Source organism: Indicator indicator, chromosome 4, assembly GCF_027791375.1.
Source record: "Indicator indicator isolate 239-I01 chromosome 4, UM_Iind_1.1, whole genome shotgun sequence".
NCBI lineage: Eukaryota > Metazoa > Chordata > Aves > Piciformes > Indicatoridae > Indicator > Indicator indicator.
This window is the reverse complement of record NC_072013.1, coordinates 4,451,941-4,478,628: the sequence shown is the minus strand read 5'-3', so window position 1 is coordinate 4,478,628 and position 26,688 is coordinate 4,451,941. Positions and strand designations below refer to the sequence as shown.

The window sequence follows — 26,688 nt, the reverse complement described above, 5'->3', positions numbered from 1 at the left end:
AGAATTGGTTGGTTCTAGTGACCAAAGTGCTTCTTCATTGTTAACTGCAGAATGAACATGACAGAACTTATCTTTTTTTCTGTAGCACCAGGCAAACAGATTTGAGTTGCACTCGGACTTAGAAAACTCCAGTCATCTGCAAAGAGCATCATGCTAACTCAAACTGGAGAGCTGGCCCAACAAAACTATCAGTGTTAAAGCAGAAACCCTAAATGTCCAAGGTATAAAATACAGAAACAAACGATACTGCAACAGACTCCTGTTAGGAAGCTTTTGGTAACTCTTCAACAATCCATCCCACTTCCTGAAAGAATTCAAAAGGCAACGACTAAGTAGCAGAGCACTTCTAAGGTGTGCTAGAGCAAAGATGTCCATTTCAAACATTGATCAGAGTAAGACAGTGTGGAACTTGCAAATCAAGATTCCAAATAGAAGCTGGCTCAGTGACTGTTAATTTGATCTCTAAAATAAATGCAAAAGAACAAAATTCTCCAACTAAATGCAATTGTGAGGACATTCTCTCTTCAGAAGAGGTCTACACAGACATGCAGCTGCCAACTGACTTTGATGAATAGCCAAAATGTAATGTATGATACAAGATCCAAGCTGTCTACACTCTTTGTGTAAAAGCCTTGTTCAACAAGGCCAACAAAGAACATCTCATATATGACAAGAAGCAGTGAATTAGCATGGCCAAGAGTAGCAATCAGTCTTTCACAGACCTGCAATGAAATAAGTGGTTCTGCCAGTAGTCATCCATTGTATAGGCCTGCTTATTGAGGGGTTCTGGTCCCTATCAAGAAGCACAAGAATTGCTATGGTTTACTTATTCCAAAGAGCACCCTTCAGGAACTTAGCAGCGACTTGTTAATGGTTGTATGATAATTCTAAAGCAAGAGAAACAAACCTGCAGATGGAAGGTAATGCACACTAACCCCATCTTTTTCTTTTTTTCTTAAACAGAAGTAAGTCAGAAGGAAGACAAAACACAACTCATTAAAAAAAAAACCAAACCAAACCAAACAAACCATACCCAAATCCCCTCTACATCACTTACCCTATTATCAAGAAGATAATGAGTGTCAAAAATCAGGAGACAATTCACTATCCATACTGAGAAGGAAAAGAGGCTAGAGCTCCAAAAGTCCTTATGTCTGTGGCTTACAAAACTAAATAATGTTTGGGAACAATGATCCTGTCAGTGACATGTCAACAACACATTTATTTTAAAAAAGGCTAAATTCAAGTTTTAAACACAAATAACTGCAAAAGAAAAAAACAAAACAAAACAAAGAACCAAAAATCCCAACAACAAACCCAGCTTTGGTTGATTATCCATCTTGTTAAATATGTCAAAGTTAGCAATCAACAGCTTCTCTAGAAGTTTCCAAGAACAGACAGGTCAGCGCACTCCTTACTCGGAAGGTCAGAGACCTAGCAGCGACACTGAAAATGCTGCCATGCCAGCGTCACACATGCTCACAACATCTCAGCCAGCATTTGGGAGGGTAATGGTGCACACAAAGTCTGATCTGATCAGCCACAGCCAACTTGGACTGCTGTGAACTCACTGAGACAAATAAATAAAAAAAAAAGGCAACAAGAAAAAAAAAATAAGCCAAGCACCTGTAGGGCCGGACCCCGAAGACACAGGAATCAAGGAATCAAAGCTTTTTTTTTTTTTTTCCTCTTCTCCTTATTTACAAAATGCCATTTAGAGCTGATGTGGCCACTTCAGTATCACGAGGAAGTGTCTTTTATGCTAAACAGTCACAAGTGTGTTGTTCATGGACGCTGTTGGCCTGTATGCCATGGAGTGTTCCACAGGGTGTGTCCATCCCACCAAGGCACATGGAGGGAGTTCAGTCTTCTGTTTCTTCATATGTCGTCTCATCGAACGGCCGGTCCAAGAGAGGTACCAAACGGTGACGGGAATATTTCAGTTGCAAAAGGTCCCCAACTTCATTGATTTCTTTTAAAGCCTGAGAAAGAGACCACAGTAGATCAGCAGAAGCGACAGATGCACGCAATTATATCAGCACATCCTCCTTTTCACATGCCTGCAGACTACTGAGAGATTTTACTTAAGTGAGGTGGTGTTGTGCTAGAAGTCTGTAGTTTCAGAGGTGCATAGGATTTAATTTGATTTTAGCATTCAGAAGTCTCAAGATGAAGTGAGCAGCACTGGTCACTCAACTGAGAGTGACTCTGCACTCACCTGACTACTCCAGTTCCAAGGTGGGATCATAGTATCCAGTAATACTAACTCAAATTTCAGTCATCCCCAAAAAAAGCCATGACTATTCACAGACAGAAAAAAAAACAAGACCAATGTTCCTCCCTTTCTGGAGGTGACAAAGCTGAAACAGAAAAAATGTAGGTGGAGGTTTGACTCCTCTTAATGAATCATTCAGTATGAAACCAACCTGTGTGTTAATGTACCTGTTAGTATACCATCTCTGGTATACTCTCTTTCTGAAACTGCAAGATAGTGAAAAGCAAAATGCAATATTGTGCTATCAAGTTCTGTTGAAGCATTATATCTCCATTGGGTTAATTTGTATTGTCCATATCCAACTAGAGATGCAAGGTCTGTATTGTTAACAACACTGCATAGGAGATTCTTGCCAGCCAACCCAAGGAATGGAAAAAAAAAAGTTATTCTGGGTAGGCATTTTCTCCCTAAAAAACAAGTCCCACTGAATGAGGGTGCCATAAAACAACACTCACACAGCTGATGGCCCAGAACAAGCTAACAAAACCTTAAAACCTTTCACTATTGACCTGAATACAAACGTTACAAAGTTTACCAGAGATCAAGCATCTGCTAGTGTAAGAAATGAGTAAAGTCCCAGCTCAGTTAATCATGCTTTCTTTATGTTGCAATCTCTTTGATAAAACACTGGTTCACAACAGTGTTTGCTGAAAGCCAAACCCTAAATTTCATTTCTCTACAGAACACTCCTGGAGCAAGGTACAAAATAAATCAGTTGCTGCAGACATTCTGCAACAGTACCTTGCAGGCTAATTATCTTATATAGGCAAGTGACAAAGAAATGAATTCAGAAGATGACTTCCAAGTCCAATGTGATTTTTGGCCTCAAAGGTTGAGTTAAAGAATTGCCATTCTGCACCCTCTTGAAGTGGTTGGCATTCTGCACTCCCTTGAACTGTACATTTATTCATATGGGTACATTCAGAATTCCTTCAGCATGCAACTAATGCAGCATTAATGCTCCAATTTTAACATGTTCTGGGTCAAATGCCTGTCTCTTGAGAATAGCTGGCAGACAGGGGTTAATATCCCTACATGTTTTTCCTTCCTGGATGGATAGTTCAAGTTTTTGTTTCTTTAAGCAAAGCAATGTCCCCTCAATGCTTGCTCATGCTTGTTATATCTGGCAGCAAAAAACCTCTCTACTCTAAAATGTGGGGGGAGCAACAAACCCAAGCTGGACCTTGGTAAAACAAAACTGAAACAAACAAAACCACAAACCAAACAAAACCCAAAACAACCAACAAAACCCCCACAAGAAAAGCGTGGGCACAGTTTGCCAGAGCTTTAAGTAAAGACCCCATATGGAAACAATTTAAGGTTGAGTTTCTGTTGAAAGAGTCTGTTAACTGTTATTCTTGAATGCAGATTTAGGATTTTATTAATTTAAAACAAAAAGGACCATGTGACCAGCAAAGACTACAAAGGAAATGGCATTGGTGAACTCTGACTTCAGGGGAGTGTAATATATTTTTCATCACTGAAAAGAAAGTACTAGCCCACAGGGATGCAGGTTATGAGGGACTTCACTCTGATCCTGAGCCAAATATTTTCAGGCAAGGAAGTTCTATTTACATAAAACGGTTAAAATTGTAACTGAGCACTGTTCCTCATCATGTGGGTTGATTTAATAAGAACAAGGAATCATTACAAGTATCAGCATTTACAAGACAAGCTTCTCTTCCTTGTGGTCAAACCTGGATAGACTTTTTTAAGAAGAAAATGCCACAACAGCCTTAGTTATCACACAAGGATGGGCCACCAAGTTTTCCTCACTGTCATTGACTTGAAGAAGCTCTCTGCCAGCTCTCTCCAAGCCTATTCATTCCAGTTCTTTTTCCTTGTGGATAGTGTTGCCACAGTTCAGCAGAGGGATCAGATCTTAGGGCTGCTTTAATGATTAGCTGCTTGAAATCAATCCCCTTCCACTGCATCACAAGAAAACATAACACAAAGTCAGTGACAGAAAGACTGGCTCCTTATTAACTCCTTTTTCCAGTGTTCTGGGTTCAGAGTATGCAGCTGTTTTGAAGCCTAAAGTGGATTAAAGTAACTTGGAACAAAGCCTCCACATACTGAGCTAAATTGGGATTTCTTCATTCGCTTCAAAATTCACACCTCATTTTGCCCTGGATTAATTTCCTTTGGCAGACAAGCCCTAATATATTAAATAAGCATTTCTTCAATTTAGAGCATTTAGCACCTACAGAAGTCCTCCAGAAATGAATCTTCAAGAGTTAAATGCACAAAACTTGAAACTGTCTGGAAAGCAGAAACACTTGTAAGCAAATTGACAGGAAAAGAGCCTTTTTTCATCAGAGTAGTACAAGTTACAGATTGGTTTTGGAAGAGACTAAGTACAGTAGTTATATAGATCTGCAAAAGCAGCTTGTTATGGTAAAGACTCCAGTTAGTCACCAAGAGAAAAGACCAAGAACCTAATCAACAGCAAGAGTGTGTAACTGCTCAGGTCACGCCAACACATCAAGTTTGCATGGTTTCAGTTGTAGCTCAGTTTGCAGCAATGTGAATTCACAGACTTCAGTTTTGTCTCTTCTCCTTCCTTCCATCTCCTGCCCATGTCCATCTCCCTGATCCCTCATGTGTCAATGCACTCAGCTCTATTACTGTGCTCTGAGTCAACTCTATGATACGATTCATTTCACACTGGGAGGAAAGGAAGGACAGAACCTTCTCCAAACATAGTTTCAGAATTTTTATTTGGAACAGAAACTGTAATTTTCTTAATTCAGTTGTAAGAGTAGCAGGACAAGTAGCTGAGAAGGAACTCCTGAAGCAGTTTGCTGTTGGGAATGTCAGGGAAGAATCACTCAGGTTTTACAAGGCAGAAACAACTCAGTAGCATCAAGTACAACACCACAGACATGTGGCACATTGTTCAACTGAAAGAGAACAACACAAAGCATACATCAAACTGCACACACCACTGCCCTACTGTTTTTCCTAACCAAACTGAAATAAAAGAGAGCAAATTTCAGCTGCTGATTTGGAAGTTCCGTGGCAGTGAAGTGAGAAAAGTCTGAGGTGTTACCAGCTGATCATATGTGGACACTGGGCAGGATTTCACCTTCATAACTACTCCCAAACACCTTCTTGTCCACAAAATGTTTGAAAATAGTTTCAAGGGTATTTTTTTTCCATTACCTCCCCAAGGATCAAGGTAAGGCTTCTCAATCTGAAGTTCTTCAGATCATATTTCTTGCCCTTCTTGAAGTTAGCGATGATATTTGCTTTCTTCTCATCTTCAGGAACCTCCCTTGATCACCGTAACATTCCAAAGATGATAATCAAGAGTGGCCGTGAAGGGCCAGCCAGCTCCCTCAACATTTGTGTGTGCAGCCCATGAAGTCCCATGGACTTCTGTATGTTCAGTTTGCTTAAATATTTCCTTATCAGACACTCCTTCACACCAAGGGTAAGTCTTCATTGCTCCATATTTTTCCATTGACCTCATGGGCCCAGGATTTCTGAAGGCAAGCCTCATCAGGAAAGACTAAGGTAACCAAGACACTTGAGTACCCTGTGCTCTTGCATGCCATTTATCACCTGATCCCTATGCCATTCAGCAGTAACCCCACAGTTTCTCTGTTCATCCTTTTGCTACTGATATCCCCATAAAAGCCCTGCCTGCTGCACTTCATGTGTTTTGACAGAGTCAGGGGCAGGTGGGCTTTGGCTTTCCTGATCCCATTTCTGTATGTCTGTTTTCCTCCTGGGTCACTTGTTCCTGCTTGCACCTCTTATATGCTTCCATTTTATGCTTTTGTTGTCTTGTCCATCAGTGCAAGCTTCCTGCTACATCCTGTAAGTCAGGGTGGATTATTCTTCAGGGGGAAATAACTAAAACCAACAGTTGCCTTGGACACCTCCTCTCTTCAAGGACATATCCTATGAGATTCCTTAAGGCAGGTCTCTGGATAGGACAATCTATTATTCTCAAGGCTAAGGTTGTGAGTCAATCTATCTTAGATTCTGAGTGGGGAACAAAAACACAACAGAAAACTTTGAAAGAGCCTAAGATAGCCCATGTCTGTGTCCATCAAAGGTTATTCAGAAGACTCAAAAATGCATGTAGTTACCACACTAAAATGTAACAAGGATAGGCAGGCTTATTCATATAATCCCTTTTCAGCTGTTATTAGTCAGAGAGTAAACCTCCATAATTAATTTTTAAGGCAGCATATCATAAGTAGCATCCTTAGAGGGAACCTCCATTCCTGCTGGATCGTGCTTAGGGCAGGCAGGAGTCAGTAAGGCATTGCACATGGCACAGATGCATTTAGGAGAGGATTATTTAAGATATAAGTGATCTGAAGTGGTAAATAAGAACTGGAATAGTCATCTTCAGAATAAGAATTCTCACTGGTAATCACACGCTGAGGTTTGCACTTGCTTTTGGGAAGATTATAGATTTTTGGAGGTTCTCAGGTGTTTGTTGGGTGGGTTTCTTGGGATTTATTTTTTCGGTTAAACTTCTATTCAGTAGAAGTTTTTCCTTCTAACATTCAGTGGAAGGTAGAGCCTCTTTAAGAGCAGAGAAAGCATTGTCTCAAAGGAATGAGACTCTCACACAATTAAAACAGGAAAAGAAAGTTGCTGAGGTTTACTGTAGGCAGACATTCTGCATTGTTGAAGGAAGGAAAGAGGTGGAGTCATTGTCAGCTTTACTACACAAAGCTTTGAACACTAGGCTCAACTGATTTGTGTACCAAACACTGAGCCAGTCCACAAAAAACAGACAATTGTTGCATCTGTTTATAGAAGGCATGAGCAAAAAGGAAGACAAGGTGAGACACTTACTGTATCAAGCATCTCTTTGGTGTGAGCTGCAGACAAACAGAACCTGGCTCTGGACTCGATGATGGGGGTGGCAGGGAAGCCCACAACCACAACACCGATGTTCCGCTTCAGCATCTCACGCCCAAAGGCACTGCCAGAGAGAACAAGAACGACTGTCAGAATGCTATTAGTGGAGGCAAAGCAGCAACAGCACTAAGGTCTCAGTATGTTAACCCATAGAGGCCTTTTCTGAAGCAAGCCTGTAAGACCACAATTTGGAGCTTCAAGTACGTTTTTTTAGAGGCAGAACACCTGTTCACAAAAGGCTTTTTTCAAATTCAGTCCCAAGGTCATCCTCCTCAAAAGGTTTGACTGAATTAAGTTCTAACAAAGCTAAAAGATTCTACACGGCAGAGGCTAGTCTTTTAGCAAGCTGTTTCTACATGGATTTGTAACCTAAGCTTGGAAATCTTACTGATAGGAAAAGGAGATTTTGGCTCAGAAGTCTGACTATACAAGGAATCCCCCATGCTGCAATGCCCCAAAGTAGATGCTTCTGCAGTTTCAAGATGATTTGTTTTCACCACATTAATTCAAGTACATCATGGTGTCATAGAATGTACCAGCTATCATGGGAACCACTGAATTGCCACAGTAAATTGAGATCATCTCATCTGATGCAACATATTTTTGAGGAGGGTGCAAAAACCTCATAAACCAATCATACAGTATCTTCAACAAAACAAATTCTTATGGGGATTAAATGAATTAGTATCTGTGACATGCCTCAAGAGGCACAAAAATCTACCACTTTTTAGGGATGGTGGTGCAATTGTGAGTGTTTCTACAGGCCACAGGAAATAGTTAAATCTTTTTGAATTGACCTTGCCTTGAGAAGTAGCAAGGATGTATAAAAGGACCATCCTTTTACAAGGTTTCTAAATTTTCTGCCTTTTATTTCTGCTGCAACTATTTTTCTTATACATAGGTGTATTCTGATACACTTCATTTTGTATCCATTCAGTAATCCCAAACTATTTTAAAGGCAGGCTGAGACAAAGAAAGAATGAACTAGACTGCATGTAGATCCTAAGGGCCAACTCTCATCAGAGCTCTGAGTTCTTTTTTTTTTTTTTTTTTTAATTAAGTTACTGGCCCAACTGCTCAGCTATTAAATATTTCCATGGGCACTTCCAGGGAAAAGATTGTACTGACTGGTAGAGCAGTTGGGCAGTAGAAACAGTATGCTTCTGTGTGCTGGATGGTGCAAACTGCAGATGCTACAGCAAACTGCAGACTCTACAGCACCTATAAAGGTTACAGACCTTTTAAATTTGGTTAAACTGAGAAAGGTGGAGAAGACTATATATAGCTTCATGCAGAGTGCCAAGAGATGTTTGTTCCCTCACAGAACTACAGTGCTTAAACAGACTGAAGCCTAAGTGAGCTAGAAGAGCACCAGAAATGTGTGATATGGCTTTAAACGAAGCTATGCTTTCCAAATTTCAAAGTGTTGGTTGAGCACTGCAATATACATAGACACTGAAAAGCAGCTATCAAAGCCAAGTTGTCCTTGAAATCAGGCTTTTGTTTATATTGCAAAAATTTTTTATATATACATTGTATCCTGCTGGCAGAATTTTAGCCTTAATTATCCACACAGCAGCCCACAAGCATTTACAAAGCTAAGTATTTACAGTAACAATATCTCAGCTATTAAATCCAGACCTCTTGAAAAACTGGGGATTCATCAAATACAGGTTTTTGTGACCCATCATGCCTTGCCCCTTGCTTTTTCTTTTTGTTTTTCCTTAATTTTCAGATTTCGTCTATGGAAATGTTGGCTCCTTTTGATCCAGGAGCGGCTGAAAGAATCCTCCAGTGACTTTTATTGTTAATTTCCATTCAATTGAAGCTTCCTTTTAGCACATACATACATTCTACACACAAATAAATTAAAGAAAAAACCTCCCAAAACTTCAACTTTTACAGCTACATGCCATGTTTTAAAACTACTTCCCTGAAGTGCTTTTTTACTAAAGCAGAAAGCCTCCACTTTCTCAAGCTCACTTATAGGAAGTTTCCATGTTTTACAAGACTCAGTAATGATCATAAAAGCAAACAATCAAATCAGTCTTTTCTTATGTTTAGAAAAGTCTTAATATTCTTGCTCCATCCTAGCTTTAAAGGAAACAGATGAGAAGTTATCTTGTTAAACCGACCCAATTTTGGCTGGCATGTACAGCATCAGAGGCACAACAGGAGAATCTTCATTTCCATAGATGATAAAGCCCATCTCTTTCAGTCGTCTCCTGAAGTACCTTGTGTTCTCTGCTAGCTGCTGCACACGTGCCTTCCCTAGAAAAGAAGTTAAGGTAAGACCATGAACACAACAGTCATTAAGTCACATGAGTAACTGCAACACAAAGCCCCTAGTTAAAGTACAAACTAAGAAATGTACTGCTTGTGCTTATGGAAGTGTTAAAAAGAAACACAAACTAGAATTCAGAGTCTCTTCTCCCTTGTGCAATAAAGATTAATCACTCATCTTCTGACAAGGCTGTAGCTGAACAGATTAAGACAGGCACAACCATCAAGTCCAAGCACTCCCCTAGGTTCTCCATAGGTTTTTATTCAAGAGGTACCTGGCTAAACAAGGCAGTCACATCTGCTTTTAAACTAGAGTCAGAATTCCCTAGTAACTGCATCCTGCTTAGCAGATTGAGCACTATACTATTGATGAGACTATAATAAGCAACATTTATAATTACTTGTCTCTAGTCCACAGAGTATAGCTGGTTAATCAGTTACCCAAACACTGCCTTCACCAGATGGATGATTCATATGCTGAAGCATTAAATCTGCAGCAGTGCAAGTCCATGCCACATTAGTGAAGTAGGCTGCTAGATACTAATCATCTTCCTTTGGATTTGTAGATAACAAAGTGATTAGCCAGAAGTAATGCCAGGTCTCAAAAGAAACATCTAACATCCACATAGCTCTGCTCCAGGCCACAACAAATGTAATTTTAAGAACCTATATACTATTTTGGAGCCAAGAATATCAGACACTTCACTCACAACCATGCAATCAAAAGGAAAAATCCCATCAAAGGCAAAGCATGAGAAAAACGGATGAAACCTGTTAAGTTTGCAAAACTTGGCCTATCATTAGTGGGTAATAACTGGTATTTTTAACAGCAATCACTACTATTTAAGACATCTTTTCTCCTCCATTAACAGCATTATTTCTTAATCTTTTCTCCCACAGAGTTTCTACAGAAGCTTAATTCCTCTTCCTTCAAAAGCAGTAAGATTTCAGTAAACCACAAAGGCATCTTGTGCTTATGAACTTACTTTTAAATTGGTTCTGATTGGGCCACCTAATGGAGGCCTTGGTTTCTCTTATCTTTTGGTTATTTTAAATACCCCAGAGTGCAAAGTGAAGGTCCAAAAAAAAAAAAAAACCAAAATCAAGAAACCCAACAAAAGAAACAGGCCTACTGCAAGGTACTACAGACGGTGGGTCAAAACCCACAACTTAGAAGTCTACATGCAGGATCAAAAGGCTACCTTAGTACCTTTTGAGAAAGATGCATCTGTATGTGTCCTATGCAGAAATACACAGCTTCTGATAACGTTTCAAGTCAGTTACACAGAAACCCACTAAAACACAAAGACTTCACCACTTCAAGAGGAGTAAGACAACATACACAGCTGGATACAGTTGCTGTGATCACCCCCTCTTCCACAACCAGGAATGCAACTTCTCCCATACATACATTCTCTCCATGCTCCCAAAAAGCAGGGAGTTTACAGTGTTTCAAGCAGAAGGAACTTCAGCACCTTTATAGTTTTCCTCTCTATACATTCACATCCTTTTTCAAGTTGTTGGGAGCCTTCCAGGCTAAAGAGCAACTTTAATTTGTACTTGGCAACTACTTCACAGTCTTCCATTTCCTTCCTTACACTCTTTCCCATAACAAGAGCTTATGATTCTAGATTTGTCCTTATGGATTGGAGAGTGTAAACAAGTTTGGCGTGCAAGTCTTCTAGTTCTCTAGAGACATAATCACATACTACAGCAACTGACAGACTTGGAAGACACTTGCAACCTTCATTTGTGGGTCTCAAAGACCTGTCAGCTTTTACTTTACTTCAGAACCATCAGTCAATGTGATGAAATTATTACCTTTCTACAAACTTGTTACCACAGCTACATCACTACCACAAGCTTGAAAATATATTCACTGGTGTCTTCTCATTACCCACCACGTTACTATCTTCTGAAGAGAACTGTAATTGTGGAGAAGCTAAGCACCACGAATTGAACAAGAACTGAGTGCAGGTTCTTTGTCCTTTGCTTTCCTTTCTCCCTGTATCCTGTGCAACTACTTTTCTCTGCACTTCAATATATTTAGTCTCCTATTCCTCTATAAAATCCTGCACTTAAACAGTCACATGTTAATTGAGTAGGGTTTGCAGTATTACACAAGCAGCATACCCACAGTGTTCTGCTCTGTTAATATGCCCTGGTTCAGCCTCACTGGTACACACTAGCTGTGTGCATGTATGTTGACTGGCTGTTAACTGCTACCACAGTTTTATCATGTTCTCTGGGACTACAAACCAAGCAGTGTCTGGAGACAGCAGTGACTAGGTAACACTGCTAATCCCACTGTACCCAAACAGTGCTTGAGGATTCAGTCAGGACCTCAAAATCCCTTCTCAGTCCAAACACACTCTGCACTTCAGAGCTCTGTCCATATCTGCTCAACTGTAGGCCTAGAAAGACTGCTGGGACTGCACGCAGTTGGCTTTCTTGGCAGTATGCAGATTAATTTTTAAGACTATGCAAAAAAAAGAAAAGGCTCAGCCACCACCCTACCAATTGTTCTCACATAGAGTTGTGCAATGATTCTGGTAACATCGTTTCATCTAGGAAACTGGAATGTGATGACCTTCAGGGAGGGAATGAAAGGGAGAAGAAAGGGAGAATTACTGGAACTGAGTTCTTCAAAAGGCTAAAAAACTAGAACTCCCTTATCAAAGTAACTGATCTGAAGTCTCTTATGGGGCCTGTAAACGACTTAAACTAGCTACTGAGAGAACTACACTGGAATTAGAGGATTAACTAATAACTTCGCCTTTGCTTTCATGCCCTTTTGCAAGTTTGCTGCAGTCATAAGATTGCTCTTGCAATGCAGCAAAATACCAAACCACTTACGTGCTTCTATCAACCTTGGCATCATTTAGCCTAAAGCCCATGGGTATGCCCTGAAGAACATGCTGTCATTGTATCAGAAGTAAAGGTCACATGTCACCTAAAGGGGAGAAACATTTACCACCCTCAACTTAGAGATGTAGCAGAGAAAGGAGGAAAAAAAAAAAAAGAGAGAAAATAAATGCAACAATTGCCTACAGCTGGATAGCTAAGATGAGCTGGATATCTACAGCTAACAGTTTGAGAAGAGGAACTTGCATTTACAACTTGATACTAGTCCAAGATAACAGCCAGTCACTTTGAATTGACATTACTCATTTTCATACTGAAATTTGTTTTACTGTATACCTTAAGCACAGAACAGATGCTACAGAGCTGCAGCCCTCCTATCCTAATAATCATCAGGTGCTAATAATCATCTGTGAACTCCCAGACAAGCAGTGGCTTTGCCAAGGAAGTCACCTGGGGATCTTCTCAAACCTTTGCTCCAAGGCATTGCCCATAACATCATGGTTGTTACCTACTCCACATGGTCAAGAATGCCAGATATATACTTTTGCATTTATAAACCTTAAGCAGTTTCACTTTAGACTTATCAGAGCAGACAAGTCAGGCTTTACAGCCTGCTTTTCTGCAGCAGAAGAGTTCACTACCAATGGCTATTATTTTTACCATTCTTCCCATACTTAACACATGCCTTCCAATACAAACAGCAAACTTCTGACCACTTCTAAACAAGCTTCACAAGAGTGCGTTTCTAGATTTGTGCTGAGGGAGAGTTTATCTCTTCTAACATTTTACCGTACGGCATATCAAGTCTTGCAAATATGTAAGACAAGCAATATTCTTTACAAAATACAGCTAGCATCTCCCTGAAAGAAACTACCACAAAGTGTCCAAACACCCTAGAGAAAGCACTCCGTCATGAATCTAAAGGCTCACGAGATGCATGCTCCCCACCACCCTAGTGGAAGCAAAATGAGTATCTCTGCCAGGACAGATTCCCACAGGCTAAAATGATACTTTATCATTTGTGAAGGCCTCTGCTTTAAAGGCCATATTGCTCAGAAAGGCAGAAGTGAAAACATTATGTAGGAGATATTTAAACAGATTTCTTTTGTAAGCAGAAATTGAGTTGGTGCTTACCACAGTTATCTGCAGGATAAAAAGTGGGCTGCACATTCCACCACACCATATGTAGACTCTGCCTGCAATGGGTTTATCAATGAGGCACATAGAGAAACTCACCTGTGTTTAGTGTCACTGCTCTTGACCATTGTGAAGTGAACATCACAGAAGTTCGTGCTTAAACTAACAGCCCAAATATTGCAAGGGTTCTCAGACAACCCTTACTTGCAAATGATAGTTTAATAAAAAACCAGGAATTGCTAAGCAATTAAAAATTTTTACAAGGCTAGGATAAGCTAAAAAACCAAACAACCAACCAAACAACAAAACCCCAAAAAATCCAAAACCAACACCAAAACACCACACCAAAAAACCAAACCAAAACCCAAAGAACCAGGCATTTCTTAGACCTAAGATTTGCTTAATTTCTCTATTTCTCTGTTTAAAAAAAATATATCTCTACAAAGAATAAGAAAGCCCTAGGAATTGTGGAAGTTACTCTGTCACAAAGATCTAATACTTTTAACATACTTGTCATCTATTAAGGCTGATGAATAAACTATCATGGATGGCATTACACTCATAAGAAAATTTACTTCAACCAGGGTTTATTTGGTTTTCTCCCCTCTTGTGATCTTGAGGCAGTAATTGGAGAGCAATCACAAATCCGTCCTCCCAAACAAAGCAACACTTCATCAGCAAGGCTTCTTGAGAAATAAAAGGCATGTTGCATTGTACACAGACTACTGCCTGACACTGAACTCCAGAGGGGCAAACCAGCTTCAGATGGGCAAAACAACACAAGCAGGATTTTATCTGCTTGTCACACTAGGGATCTCTGTCACTTGGATCTATAACAGATACTTGATGCAATACAAAGGAAGCTGTATGTCTAAATTTTAAATTCGTTCTTCAAAGCAACATAGGACACATCTTTAAAAGCAGTTCCTGAGCAGTGAATCTCTTAACAGTATGCACTAGCTGCAATATAGTTCTTGTTGGGCAACAAACACTAGTTCACATTAGACAGCTATGATAAAGATAATTCTTTCACTAACTAATCCTGTAGCTATTTGACACAGTTTTAACCTTCCAGTCTTAACTGAATCTATTTTTTTTTGTTGTCACCAACACAGACAAAAAGGCTCAACAGCAGTTTCTTACCTTTTCCTTACACACCAGTTAAGGCTAACATTTTTGAATGATTAAATAAAAATTTGAGAATAAATGAAAACTCTTGATATGAATAGATTTCCTGCCTTGGCAGAGGAGTTGGACCTGATGATCTCTTGAGGTCCCTTCCAGCCTCTGATATACTCTGATACTGTGATTGCTATTCAGTACGTGCAGAATCATTCCACTTGTGATGCATGTTTTTTTACCTCAATGACTCAGTTTCTCAACAGCAGCTCACGCTGTAACATAATGGAGTGACCTCAGTTCCAGTTTTCATTATGTGGTCAACTAAATTAAAACATTTACCAGCAGAGATTTCTAAGAATTCTGTGAGAACTTGTGAAGATGTACTCTGACAACAGCACACTGCCTCTGGTTACACTCAGTACATATCTAACAAGAAGTAGGTTTTGTTAAGAAGATTGGCTGGATCGTATTAAAGATATCTTTTAAATCACTGCAAGAAGTAAAGAGGATTAGGGCAAGTCAATCAGTACCAGAACCATAAGGCATCTTTGAGATGTAAACACCTGATTAATTCTTTGCATAGAAGTTATTTTCAGTCTTTAATTTAATTTGTTTTGTAATGTTTTTCAAGCTTGTCCAATCTTTCAAACTGTTGTCAGTTCAGAGGTGCTGGAGTGAGAGGCACATGTACCATCATTAATTTGTGGCACAATCATTTATCTTCCTATAACTTATTTGAGTCAATAAAGCAATTTATCTGGCAGCATGCTTACAGCTTGACTGATGTTAGCATGACCTCAGCAGGAATAGTTTGCTAGGAGGGCTCTCAGTTTTACAGGACTGCTTACCTGGGCAGGTTTCTTGTCCTCTTCTCTCCTGATAATCACAATCTAGGGAACCTAACAAATCTTTTCCTTCTCTTACACAAAAGCTTTCACAAGACTAAACAAGTTCATTTTTTCATCTTTCTTAGAATTAAAAAAAAAAAAGGTAAGAACAAAAAATAAAGCTACCCCAAAGAAGTTACTTGGTTAACGTAAGTGCTTGTGCAGATTATGGTAGATTTGTGTGCATGTGTAAGGACATCAAAGCAGCAGAACTCAGCCTGCTTTTTCAGAACACAGTGCTGAAAGGCATTTTATAACCTAAGCAGTAATATTTACTGACTGTTGCTAGCTGCTTATGTTAAAACTGAGCCTCCATACTTTTGTGTGGAACAAAAACAGCTTGAGGAAAGGTTGTGTTCTGTAGCATCTGCCATGGTTCCCAAATGACACAACCAATCTACAGCCCGGTATTATGGCCAACCTCGATCACATAGGCTTACTAAGGTTTTTAACAGACTTACATATAAATCAAAGGGCAATCATCACTTAAAACAGAAAAAAGAATGAAAGAAAGAAATCACAATGAAGGCACAAAGAACAAAGTGATACCATCATGTCCTGCTCCCCAAACAGAAGATATGTCTAAATGCATCCTACATGGAAAAAACATGGACCAGGCTGCAACATGTTGGCTTTTCTGAGAGCACCAGCATCAATGACTGTGGGGATAAGCCATTATTTCATTAGCATGGATAGAGTTTTTTTTTCTCCATATACCGTGCTCTCAAATGGGTCAAACAGAAGAAAATAAGTGATACTCTCTACTTCAAACAACTTGTATTTTTGGACATTTGTGAGAGTTTAAATAGAAGTAAACTGGTGATGAAACCTTGGTTACATATATCATACTCTAGAATTTTGTTTCTTCAAATCAGAGCTTGTAAATTTTTCCACATTAAAATGCTCTTGTTTCTGCAAAGGCTTACACTTCCATTCTGTTTATTATTTCTACATTCCTGTCTTTTGGTTGGCTGTTTCAGTGGAAGACATAATTCAGCACACTCTGTTTTGGAAATAAGCATTTTTCAAGTCAACCAGGAATTCAATATTCTTCTGCTGATTTAACAGATTCTCCACTAAGCTTTCAGAAGCTAAGTAGCCTCCCGAGGGCTTAGGAAGATCTTTTGCAATCTTAGCATAACAAGCCAAGTTGTTTTCTGGACACTATACTTGTAAATAGCTCGTCATTAAAAACAACGCAACAGCCAATTCCTGTTTTGAGAAGGCATAAAAGCACTACTATTCTTTCACTGCCATGAACGTGTTTTTCATATAAAACATAGAAAATTCCCTCTTTATGACTTCTCCTGAAAAGCACAAGTCAACATGACTTCTAACAACATTTACACAATGGAAAAAAAATAGCAAAATTTTTTAGATTGGCCAAGTAGTAGAAAGGACAAGCAGGACTATGGAGTATCTGACTGGAAATAAGGGTCAGCTTTGAAACAAAGTAGTACCTGTTTAAGAGCTATAGCAACTAAACTAGAGAAAGTAGAATGAGATTTTATACTAAAACCCATTAGAACACCAGACAAAATTCCAGTCCAACACTGATTAAATACCAACACTTTTATCTTTTAAGGAAAAGCTGCACTTAGGAAGAGCACAATGTTGTTCAAAAGGCTGTAACAGATGTTTAAGGACCCGGGATGGTAGTATCTGCTAGAACTAATTTTAAGAGGCTTGCAATATCATCTGTAAGAAAGAAGACTCCTAACAAAAACTCCTATCTGAAGGCAGAAATGGGAATTAAGACCAATCCGTGTGAACAGTCCTGCCAAAGACAGCACTCACCTAACATAACAACAACCTATTTGGTCAGCCTCAAAAAAACAAACAAAAAAAAGGTGATTTACAAAAGCTCAAATCTGTAAGGAAGGTTTAAAGACAAGTTTGCACTGGTTTCTTTTGAGAAATCATGCTATAAAAGCCAATATGGAAAATATTATTATACATTACAGACAGATTTCTTATCTTCCAGAATACTTTTCCTATCTCATTGTTTAAGTTCCAGGGACAAGGTGACTCCACATTTACCAAATTGTTTCCTCTGTTGGCATGTGTGAGTGCTGCACCACTGCCAATATTTGCAGTAAGAATTTTATATCCTTCCCTTCAGAAGCAGAAGACAGATTTTCATTACAGGTCTTCAGAAAAGCATTATATACAATTATACGATGTAACCTGAGATTGCACAAAGACGAATTAAAACGTATAGGTTGGAATATTATATTCCCCCAGTCTTCCAATATAAAGCGCAGGCTCACACTGGCAAATGCTGAGAGAACCTGCCAAAGCAATGAGAAGCTTAAAAAAGTACTTAAGAGACTCTAATTCCTTAACTCAGTGTTATTATATTGCTGTTTAATAGCTCAAACTCTAGTATTTAGCAAACCAGTCAGGAGAGAGAAGTGAGTCATTGGTTTCTTTCCACAATGCTGCTTGGGGGGATCCAGGTTTGAAAAAAGCTCAGAAATGGCAAGAGTCATTATGGGAAGTTTTTAGGCCTTATGTCTAGTCTGAGGTCACCAGAAGGACCAAGCATCTTCCACTAGAGGCCACTGCTGCACAGAGGGAGTACCTCTACGGTACCCGAGGGCAGCTGCCGACTCCCTCTGTGCAGCAGTGACCTGCTGTCAGGATGCGCTCCCCCGAGAAAACCTACACTGCATCATGGTAGAGTCATGCTTAATTCATCCAGGAGACACTAAGGAACCACTGACTGGACAGCTGAGTCAAGTTCCTTATTCTTCTGACACACTTGCGTGCTTCCCAAGTTCATTACTCAGGAGATAAACTACAAATAATGTGGAAAGAGAAGCTCAGTTCAAGAGCCAGAGCACTTGAAAGCATGAACAAGGGGTTAAAAAAAAAAAAAAAAATCACTGAGGCCTCACGTTCGTGGCCATATGGCAGCAGCATTAGCAATGATTTATTTTAGGAGAAACAGTGAATGTCTTGGCTTGTGACCATTCTGATCTAACCCCATGTCTATGGCTTTTTAACAGGACCCTCTGCAGAGGATTTGCCTGGATTACATGGGCACCAAGTATGGAGCCTTTGCAGAGGTGATGGCAAAAATGCTCAGTGCTTTAAAAGGACAGAGGAAAACAGTTAAACTTGATTTTAAAACCTGGCAATGGTAAAACCAAGGAGATTCAGAAATGGAAAAAGAAGAAAAGAAAAACTACTGCTGAGGTTCTTGGCACTGAAAGGTCTCCAAGAAACAAAATTTATGCTAATACTAAGTATCTACCATTACATTTGCTATCAAGCCAAACAATTCCAGTGGAGTCTAAAAGCACGCCAAAAACCAGCTGGGTGCATGCATTATGTACTCATTGAATTTATATATACCGGTGAGATTGAAGCCTTTGGCATATTCCAAAGACTAGAGGAGTATTTTTATATTTGCATTTTCTCATTTTGTTTGCAACTACCAGCTGCATACAGAGAATTTCAAGGCAGCCTGCTCACACCATGAACTTCATCACAAAAAGATGCAGTTCTTAATATAAAGAGATCATGTGGCTGGAAAGATACAGTATGCTAAAGAACTGACATTTAAAATATACTGACTTCAAAAGAACTTTGGTTGAATATGTAATCACAGAATAGTTTGGGCTGGAAGGGATTTTTAAAGGTCATCTAGTCCAATCCCACTGCAATAAGTGGGGACATTTTCAACTAGATCAAGTTGCTCAGAGACCTGTCCAACCTGGCCTTGAATGTTTCCAGGGATAGAACATCCACCACCTCTCAGGGCAATCTGCTCCAACATTTCACTAGCCTCATTGTAAAAAAATGTCTTTCTTCTATCAAGTCTGAATCTACCTGCTTTTAATATAATACCATTACCCCTTTGTCCTATCTCAACAGGCCTGACAAGGGTTAAGGCTGGGCCAGCCACCAGGCAAATTACAGACGCTCTCCATTGACCCCTCTCCTTTCTCAGAAGGGGAGGAGAAAAGGAATGAGAGACTAAGTTACAGACAGAAAAAGAAAACCAAAACAGTTTCAATGACAATAATAACAATAAAATGAAATATATACAAAATCAGTATCAAACCCAACCCCCTTGATGGCAATTGTATCACCACATCATGAGCTGGCACTGGGCAAGTCCCAGACTGGATTCAGCAGCAGCAGACAGGAATTGCATTCAGGAGCTGGATTATGGAACTGGATTTAGGAATGCAAAGATTGGGACTGAAGGCAAAATGGACCCAACCACTGAAGAAGAGATCTTAACCCTTGTGATTCCTCACAGCTTTATACGGAATATGACACATAAGGGATGGAATACCTTGTTGGTTAGTTATGGACCACTTGTCCAGTCTGCCCCTCACCACAGGTGTGATCTCTTGCTTTGGAGGACACCAACATGGTACACAAGATTTAGCAGTGAACTTGGTGTCTGTAAGAGCAAGTATCAGCAAGAACTTTCTAAATACTGATCCTTAGAATTAACTATAAACACCAAATGTTACCACACTTCTAGAAGCAGACTCTGCCTGCAAAAAATAGGACATTAACTGCAGAAGGTGCAGTCACTTAGAAGGGACTGAGCTGAAAAGTTAAATCACCAAACAGAATTAGATCTGCTCTAGCTCAAACCACGATATGGTCTTATCAAAATGTTTTTCCCCATCTTTCTTACAAGCCTTTTAAAGTATTGATAAACTGCAATGGAAGCGCTTCCCCAGACAACCTTACTAATTGTTCAAAATAAGCCATGTTCCACAGTTTATTGTTCTGTTACTAGATGCTCCATGTTGGTAACCACAAAAGAAACCAACTGATCAGTCTGCACATGCACTCCAAACATCACAGTGGTAGTATTGCCCAACCTCATTGTGGCCAATAAAATAGTATTTGTATTAACAGGATAAATCTGGTTTCTTTGTACTGTCCTGATTTGTGTATCATTTAAACAGTAAGTTCTCTGGAGCAGTCACGATGTCTGTACAGCAGTGAACATAACATCCTTAGCTCATGTTGTAGGTGTTCTGCAATATGGTGACACAAAGATGTTACAAAACAATGTGGTAATAAAAATTAGGTAAAATGGCCTATCACCCATACACAGCCATGAAAATATTCTAACTGATGAAGTCATCTTTTACTTCAAACAGCAGGCTTCATTATGTGAGCAGAGAGACTTTGAAATAAGATACATGCGTAAAGGACACCACTGTGAATAAACATTTTAAGGAGTTAGTAAAAGCAGTATTAAACCAAATTGATTTAAACTAAGCCAATATTTATCAAACTGCAGGGGACTGCTTTTCTACATCCAAGTTCCTTTCATAAAATCCTGAAAACTCAAGCTTTAAAGAGATAGAGACTAAGCCAGCACAATGCCACTCATGCCACAAAAAGAAAAAAAAAGATGGGTTAATGGATCATCCTGCCTCAAATCTGGCCAATGCTGGCTCCTACAACCAGCACAAACCAAGCATTTAGTAATAGCTGCACATACACAAAATGAGTAAATTTCATTAGAGATGTTTATAAATGCCGAAACTTAGTAATTATAAATGCTGAAACTTAGTAATTATTAATTCATAGTCATTAAAGTGAGACTCCAAATGTTAATCATTTTGCCTACACTCCGTGGCATTTTTGTACAACCAGCCAGAACAAAGCAGCAACAGCTAACAGCAGAGCTCTGGAAGTAGAAAGGTAACACACTGGCATACCTCCAACTATACATTTTTACTGAACTACCACGTGGCAGACCAGGATTCATATACACACCAGACAGGCAGTTCAGAACTTAAGGGCTTTCTACCATCACCACTTACACATTTTTTCACATAGTTGAAGCCAGGGGTTAAAAGCATATCCAAACTACCTTACAGGTCCTATCCACAGAAGTGGAATGGATATGGCCTCTAACATGCCCAGAGTTCAGTCCAGAGAGAGTGGCTGAAAAGGTTTTGCTTGGTGAAACTTGTTAAGATTACAGGAAAGAAAACAACTTACAACAATTATTTAACTATTTCATCTGCATTTATTCTTCTGAGTGCAAATATACCATCAATGTTCATATTTCATATATCATCAATGTTCATACTTTCTGCCTTCACAATTGGCATAATTGTACCTTCATCTTCCTCAGCATGACTGAAACAAGGCTAAAGTTCAGCCTTACATGTGCCTTTCTGTTTCTCAACTAAGGAAACCTCCTAAGGACTCAGAAGGAGGTTACAATGCATGAGAGGAATACATCAAGTATTTACACTCCTTAAGAATGGTACATCCACAAATCCACAGGACAGGAGGCTCCAAGAGCTCTCTGCCATTACAAGTAGCCAACGATGAGTCCAAATCTTTAAAATGCAAGTGAATGAAAAGGTGCTTTATCAAATGTAGCATCACCACCAGACACTGTACCAGGGGCAGATTTTCATGAAGCTGTAACTAAAATATGAGATTGATCTGCAGATGTCCAAGAGACATTTTCAGGTTAGTTCAGATTATGACAGAATATTTTAACAGAGTATGCTTCCACTACTAGAGAAGAACCTTCTGTAACCAGTCTCAACACTCCATGGAAGGACTGCAGCTATGGACAAACTAAAGTCTTAGACGAGACTTGATTGCTCTTCACAGCAGGAAGTTTCAGCCCTGCAGTACAAAGCTTAGACAAAAAATCTAAGAATATAATATCCTGACTTGGATAAAAGTCAAACACAAGCAAAAAGAAACTAGTACTAAAAGCTGTCAGTCATTGCTCTGTAGGAAAATCACCAGAAAAAGTAGTCCTCATAGAGGGGAGGAGAAAGTAATTGTCATCCTAATGAGGCATGTAAGTATAGTAGGAATTAAAACTGGAATTTGACTTAGGAAGGAACTTTTTTTATTAAGGAAAAGAACTTTACTGGCCTGCTTTGGTACTTCAGGGGTAAAGGGTGACTGAATGTAGATAATGACATTTCAAAGACGTAAGTGGCCAAGGCAAATGCAAGAAACCAAGTCAGCTTCCCTGACCACAGGCTGGAAATGCACACAAGGAATCAGAAAGAAATCAACTATAAAGCAGCAGGAATTGATATAATTAAGAAATGCCAATGCAATGAGATAATTCTAGAATACATCTTGCACAGACAATGATTCTGAAAACATCCCCTCTGCACCTTTCCCTGTGGTCCAATAGCACTGGAAAAGGCATTTGTGGAATGTAAAAGAAGCTCTACAGATTTATTATTCTCTGTGTAAAAACACAAAATATCACAGATGCTGAAACAGGATGTTACTGCTGTGGGAGGTTCCACTTCCACTTTTCACAAAATCCTTTATGTTGGCAGAGATGTCTTAAAATCAGCCAGTCCATTCCACTGCCCAGAATTGTACCCAGTTGGGTTTTCACTGTCTCCACAGACGGTGACTCCACAGTTCTTTATGGGCAGCCTGTACCAATGTTTGGCTACCCTCACATTTTTTAGTTTTCAGATTCCTTCCCTTTTTGATAAATCTCAAAATTATAAAAAAAGTTACCATTTATTAGATGCAGAAAACAGCTAAAATTACCCACATGAATTCAGTTCTACTTTGTACTTCAGCTGCCTCCCACACCAGAGGATGAAATTTCCTATCTATCAGTTTGAGATACTAAAAATAATGAGCACTTTGCAACTTTTGCACATCAATATGGTGCACATAATAAATGAGAGGCATCTTGCCTAAAGGACTTGAAGCTCCAGAGATACTTTGCCAGCAAAAGGTGAAGGTCCAAGCTGCCAAATCCCAGAATAATATACATCTGTTTCTTATGTACCCTGGCAGGCAATGAGCAAGTCAAACTTACCAGGGCACTTCACTCATTACACATAAAATGCTTGACTAAATTTTAGTAACAACTCAACATGGCTTCAGAGTTATTTTAACCTGTGGCCAATCCCTCCATGAACGTCCAAACTGCCTAGCCACAGAAATAACAAGCATAGCAAAGCCAGGTTCAAAGTGTTTTCTCTTTACATCTAAATCTAAGATAAATGTTATTCATGCCACACTGTGCAAATATAACTACAAGGATTCCAGTTCTAAAAATAGAAGTGGTATGAAAGTAAGAACTAGTAATGAGTGGTATTGCTGCTACCTCTGTCCAAGTAAGAAAGACTAAAATGCTTTGCAGAGTTAGTTCCCTCCACAGCAATCAGCCTCACAGAAGGTATCAAAAGAACTTGGCCAAAATAAGGTTCATCATGGTGTTGCTGTGAATCAATTTTTTTCAAGCAAGTAAAATCAACAAATTGAGGACATTTCTAAAACAAGGGCAGTAATATATGGGAAGAAAATCTAGCATCATGTTCCAAAATAAAAGAAAATCTGGAAGTGGAGACCAGCCAACATTTTCAACAAATCAGACACTACAATAAGTCACTACAATAAGTATGCTGTAATGGCAAGCATTTAACCTTGTCTTACAATGGGGTTATAATTGAGACACCAAAGCTGCCTCTTCCCTCCAAGACACCTGCAGATATCTCTGTTTAACAACCACCAATGACTCATATTTTTCTTTTTGTCAAAAACACAGAACTGAACCCAAACATACCATATAATTAGGCAGGCTAGAAGAAGCAACTTTGTTTGGGACAGCAAGAAAAAGAATTAGTTGCGCGGAGGACCAACTAGCTAGTGAACTACCTAGCACCACTCTGAACTTTTATTTATAGATGCAAACTGACTACTTGGCAAGTTTTCAGAGAAGGAACCTACCACCCTGAAGCTACAGCAACCAACATATTTAAGAACAATCACTTCTTGGGAAAAAAAAAAAAACCTTTAATAATCTGCACTGTTCTTACTACAGTCCTTGGGTGGCACAGTAGAATCAATGGTGCCAATTACACCTGAAATATTCAAGATTTCCATAACTACTTTTTCAAGCTCTCCCTCAAAAAATCAGTGGAATTGAACTTGCAAGCAAGAATTAGTTCCTGAAAAATTCATGCACTATTTTGCTTTCTGAAATTTTCCTTTAGAGGTACACCCAATAGACATAAAAAGAAGGAAAAGCATTGTGAGCTATAACAGGGGAGTATGTAATTTCAACAATATGTATTTCTTACTTTTTTTACCAACCTGAATTGTGAAGCCTTTAAGTCATCCATTGCTACCAAAAAGCTGCAGCCTTGCCAGGGCTATGTAGTTTATCACAACCAGATGGTGTGCTGTCAATAAAGGAGGGGCTGCTATCATTCCAGGGCCGAATAATTACCTTCCCTTTGAACCAAGGACAATGTTTTCAATATAAACCTGAAGCTGTTTAATGCAACTTCCAGCCTGTCAGACTCCCACTGTGCAGCTCCAGAATTCATTAGACTCAAAGAACTGAAGGAGACCATTTGTTAAAAACACAAGTCTCTCAAAGAGGACATTGATGATACAGGTTTAAAAAAAAAAAAAAAAAAGGCATTTTGAGTCTTCTTTAAAAACACAATGCATAGACTCTCCAAACACCAGTTTTACAGAGAAAGAAATTAAAGGCATTAAAACACCTCCTAGGCCTAAGCCTGTTACCCGAATTATGGTAGGTATGCACCACTTCTGGCTCTGCATTTCTGCATCTCAAAAGCAGGAGTAGGGACATTTATTCTGGGGGAAAGACTAACAGGTAAGGGTTGTAAAGCAGATCATTAAAGGTTAGCTAGTAAACCAAATAAAGAATTTCCAGGCCAAAACATACTAGGTTGACATTGCTCTGACATCTGGAAACACATCCCAGCTATAGCGGAGTATTATATGCAAAAGACGGGGTGAATTTCACTACACACTAGATTTCCCCTGGAGTTTTGAACTCTGCCAAATATAAAGCAGTGATTATTTGAACACTCAAAGTATTTCTGAGTCTGTTTCCAAGTCGAATTTTGATTTTCAGTTTCCTCTTCTTTCAACAGGACATATTTAATGAAGTGGTTAAGAAACACATCCTCTTTTCAAAACAGCAGAACATTTCGTTCATCTTGAAAATCTAGAGAAATTAAAGGTGAGCTGCAAGCCCAAGTGTGGTCATTTCCATGAATTACACTTAACATAACAGAAAGGAAATTGTTCCTGTAGTTTTATGGATCTGGGATTGTAAAAAAATATTAAAAGATGGCTGAGTCATTTTACTCTTGATTGACCCTCCAACTAACATCAAATCAGCATGTTCTGTTCTTCATGGAGCAGTTCCCTAAAGGATGTTACTCAGATTCCATTATATTTTACATGTGATTTACAGCCTTAGAAGAAAAAGGTATGTAGGGAAAGCATGACAGGGGAGAGAAATCCCAACACAACAACTGAGCAGCACTTGAGATTCATGCAAAATCTCAACTGCTGCATACTTCTGCCCATCAGCTTCAGGAGCTGCAGTCAGTAGCTGATTGCGTACCACCCAGAAGACCATAACTAATAAAAAAAGGGCAAAAGATAAAGCACAAGATCTCCTGGCCCTCATAAGGAGTACAGTTATGTGCATGAGCAACAAGCTTCACAGGGTAAGAATAAATCATCTCCTCTGTAAGAATAAGCAAGCATGGCTCTTACCACACCAGAACTTCAGAAACATCCCTGGAAAAACCTCTGTTTTTTCTTAAGGAGCAGCAAGGCCATAACACAATGGAGACAACAAATAACAACCTTCCACCGAGAAACAGATTTATTTTTACTAACACTTAAACTCTTCTCAGGGTCTGAGCATTTCTCACACTTATCCAACAGCCTTCAGTGGGGGTTTTGCAGGTTTTTACAAAGCTCACAGACACAGGGCTGTGGCAGCTCAGTGCACAAAGTGCAGACAAGAGAAAGTTCAATGTCCTTTACAAGGTAGAGGCTTTTTATTGTCTTCCAACCAATTACTTTCATCTTGATAATGAACCATTTCTACTGTTCTTGTTTTGTACGATATTGTTCTCTCCAACTCTGCTGTACTACACAGAGTATACTACAAAATCATCTTTTTTGAGCTCCCCACCAACTACAAGCATTAGTGTTGCCACTGCTATTAAAGGTACTTTAATGAGAAATTAGTGCAAATTGAGTATATATTGTATTGTCAGAAATTAATCAATCAGGCTAAAGACAGCTGAAGCCATTTGTCCTTATATGAAGAAAACAGTGATAGAATTGTTTAGTTTGGAAAAGACCTTTAAGGTGAAGTCCAACTGTTAACCTAACTGCTAAATACACCACTGAAACATGTACCTAAGCACCATACCTACGGAACACCTCAAG

General features: G+C 39.2%; 1 protein-coding gene across 1 annotated transcript in view; it reads right to left on the bottom strand.

Moving 5' to 3' along the window:
* Nucleotides 1–1,862: 1,862 nt before the first annotated feature.
* SPTLC2 (serine palmitoyltransferase long chain base subunit 2) overlaps nucleotides 1,863–26,688 on the bottom strand; it is a 69,238-nt gene continuing 44,412 nt past the window's right edge. Inside the window, exons 10-12 of the mRNA XM_054400491.1 lie at nucleotides 9,298–9,433; nucleotides 7,097–7,226; nucleotides 1,863–1,982 (exon numbers count right to left, since the gene is read on the bottom strand). Of these exons, the coding sequence (XP_054256466.1) occupies nucleotides 1,863–1,982; nucleotides 7,097–7,226; nucleotides 9,298–9,433 (386 nt within the window). The remainder of the gene's footprint in view (nucleotides 1,983–7,096; nucleotides 7,227–9,297; nucleotides 9,434–26,688) is intronic.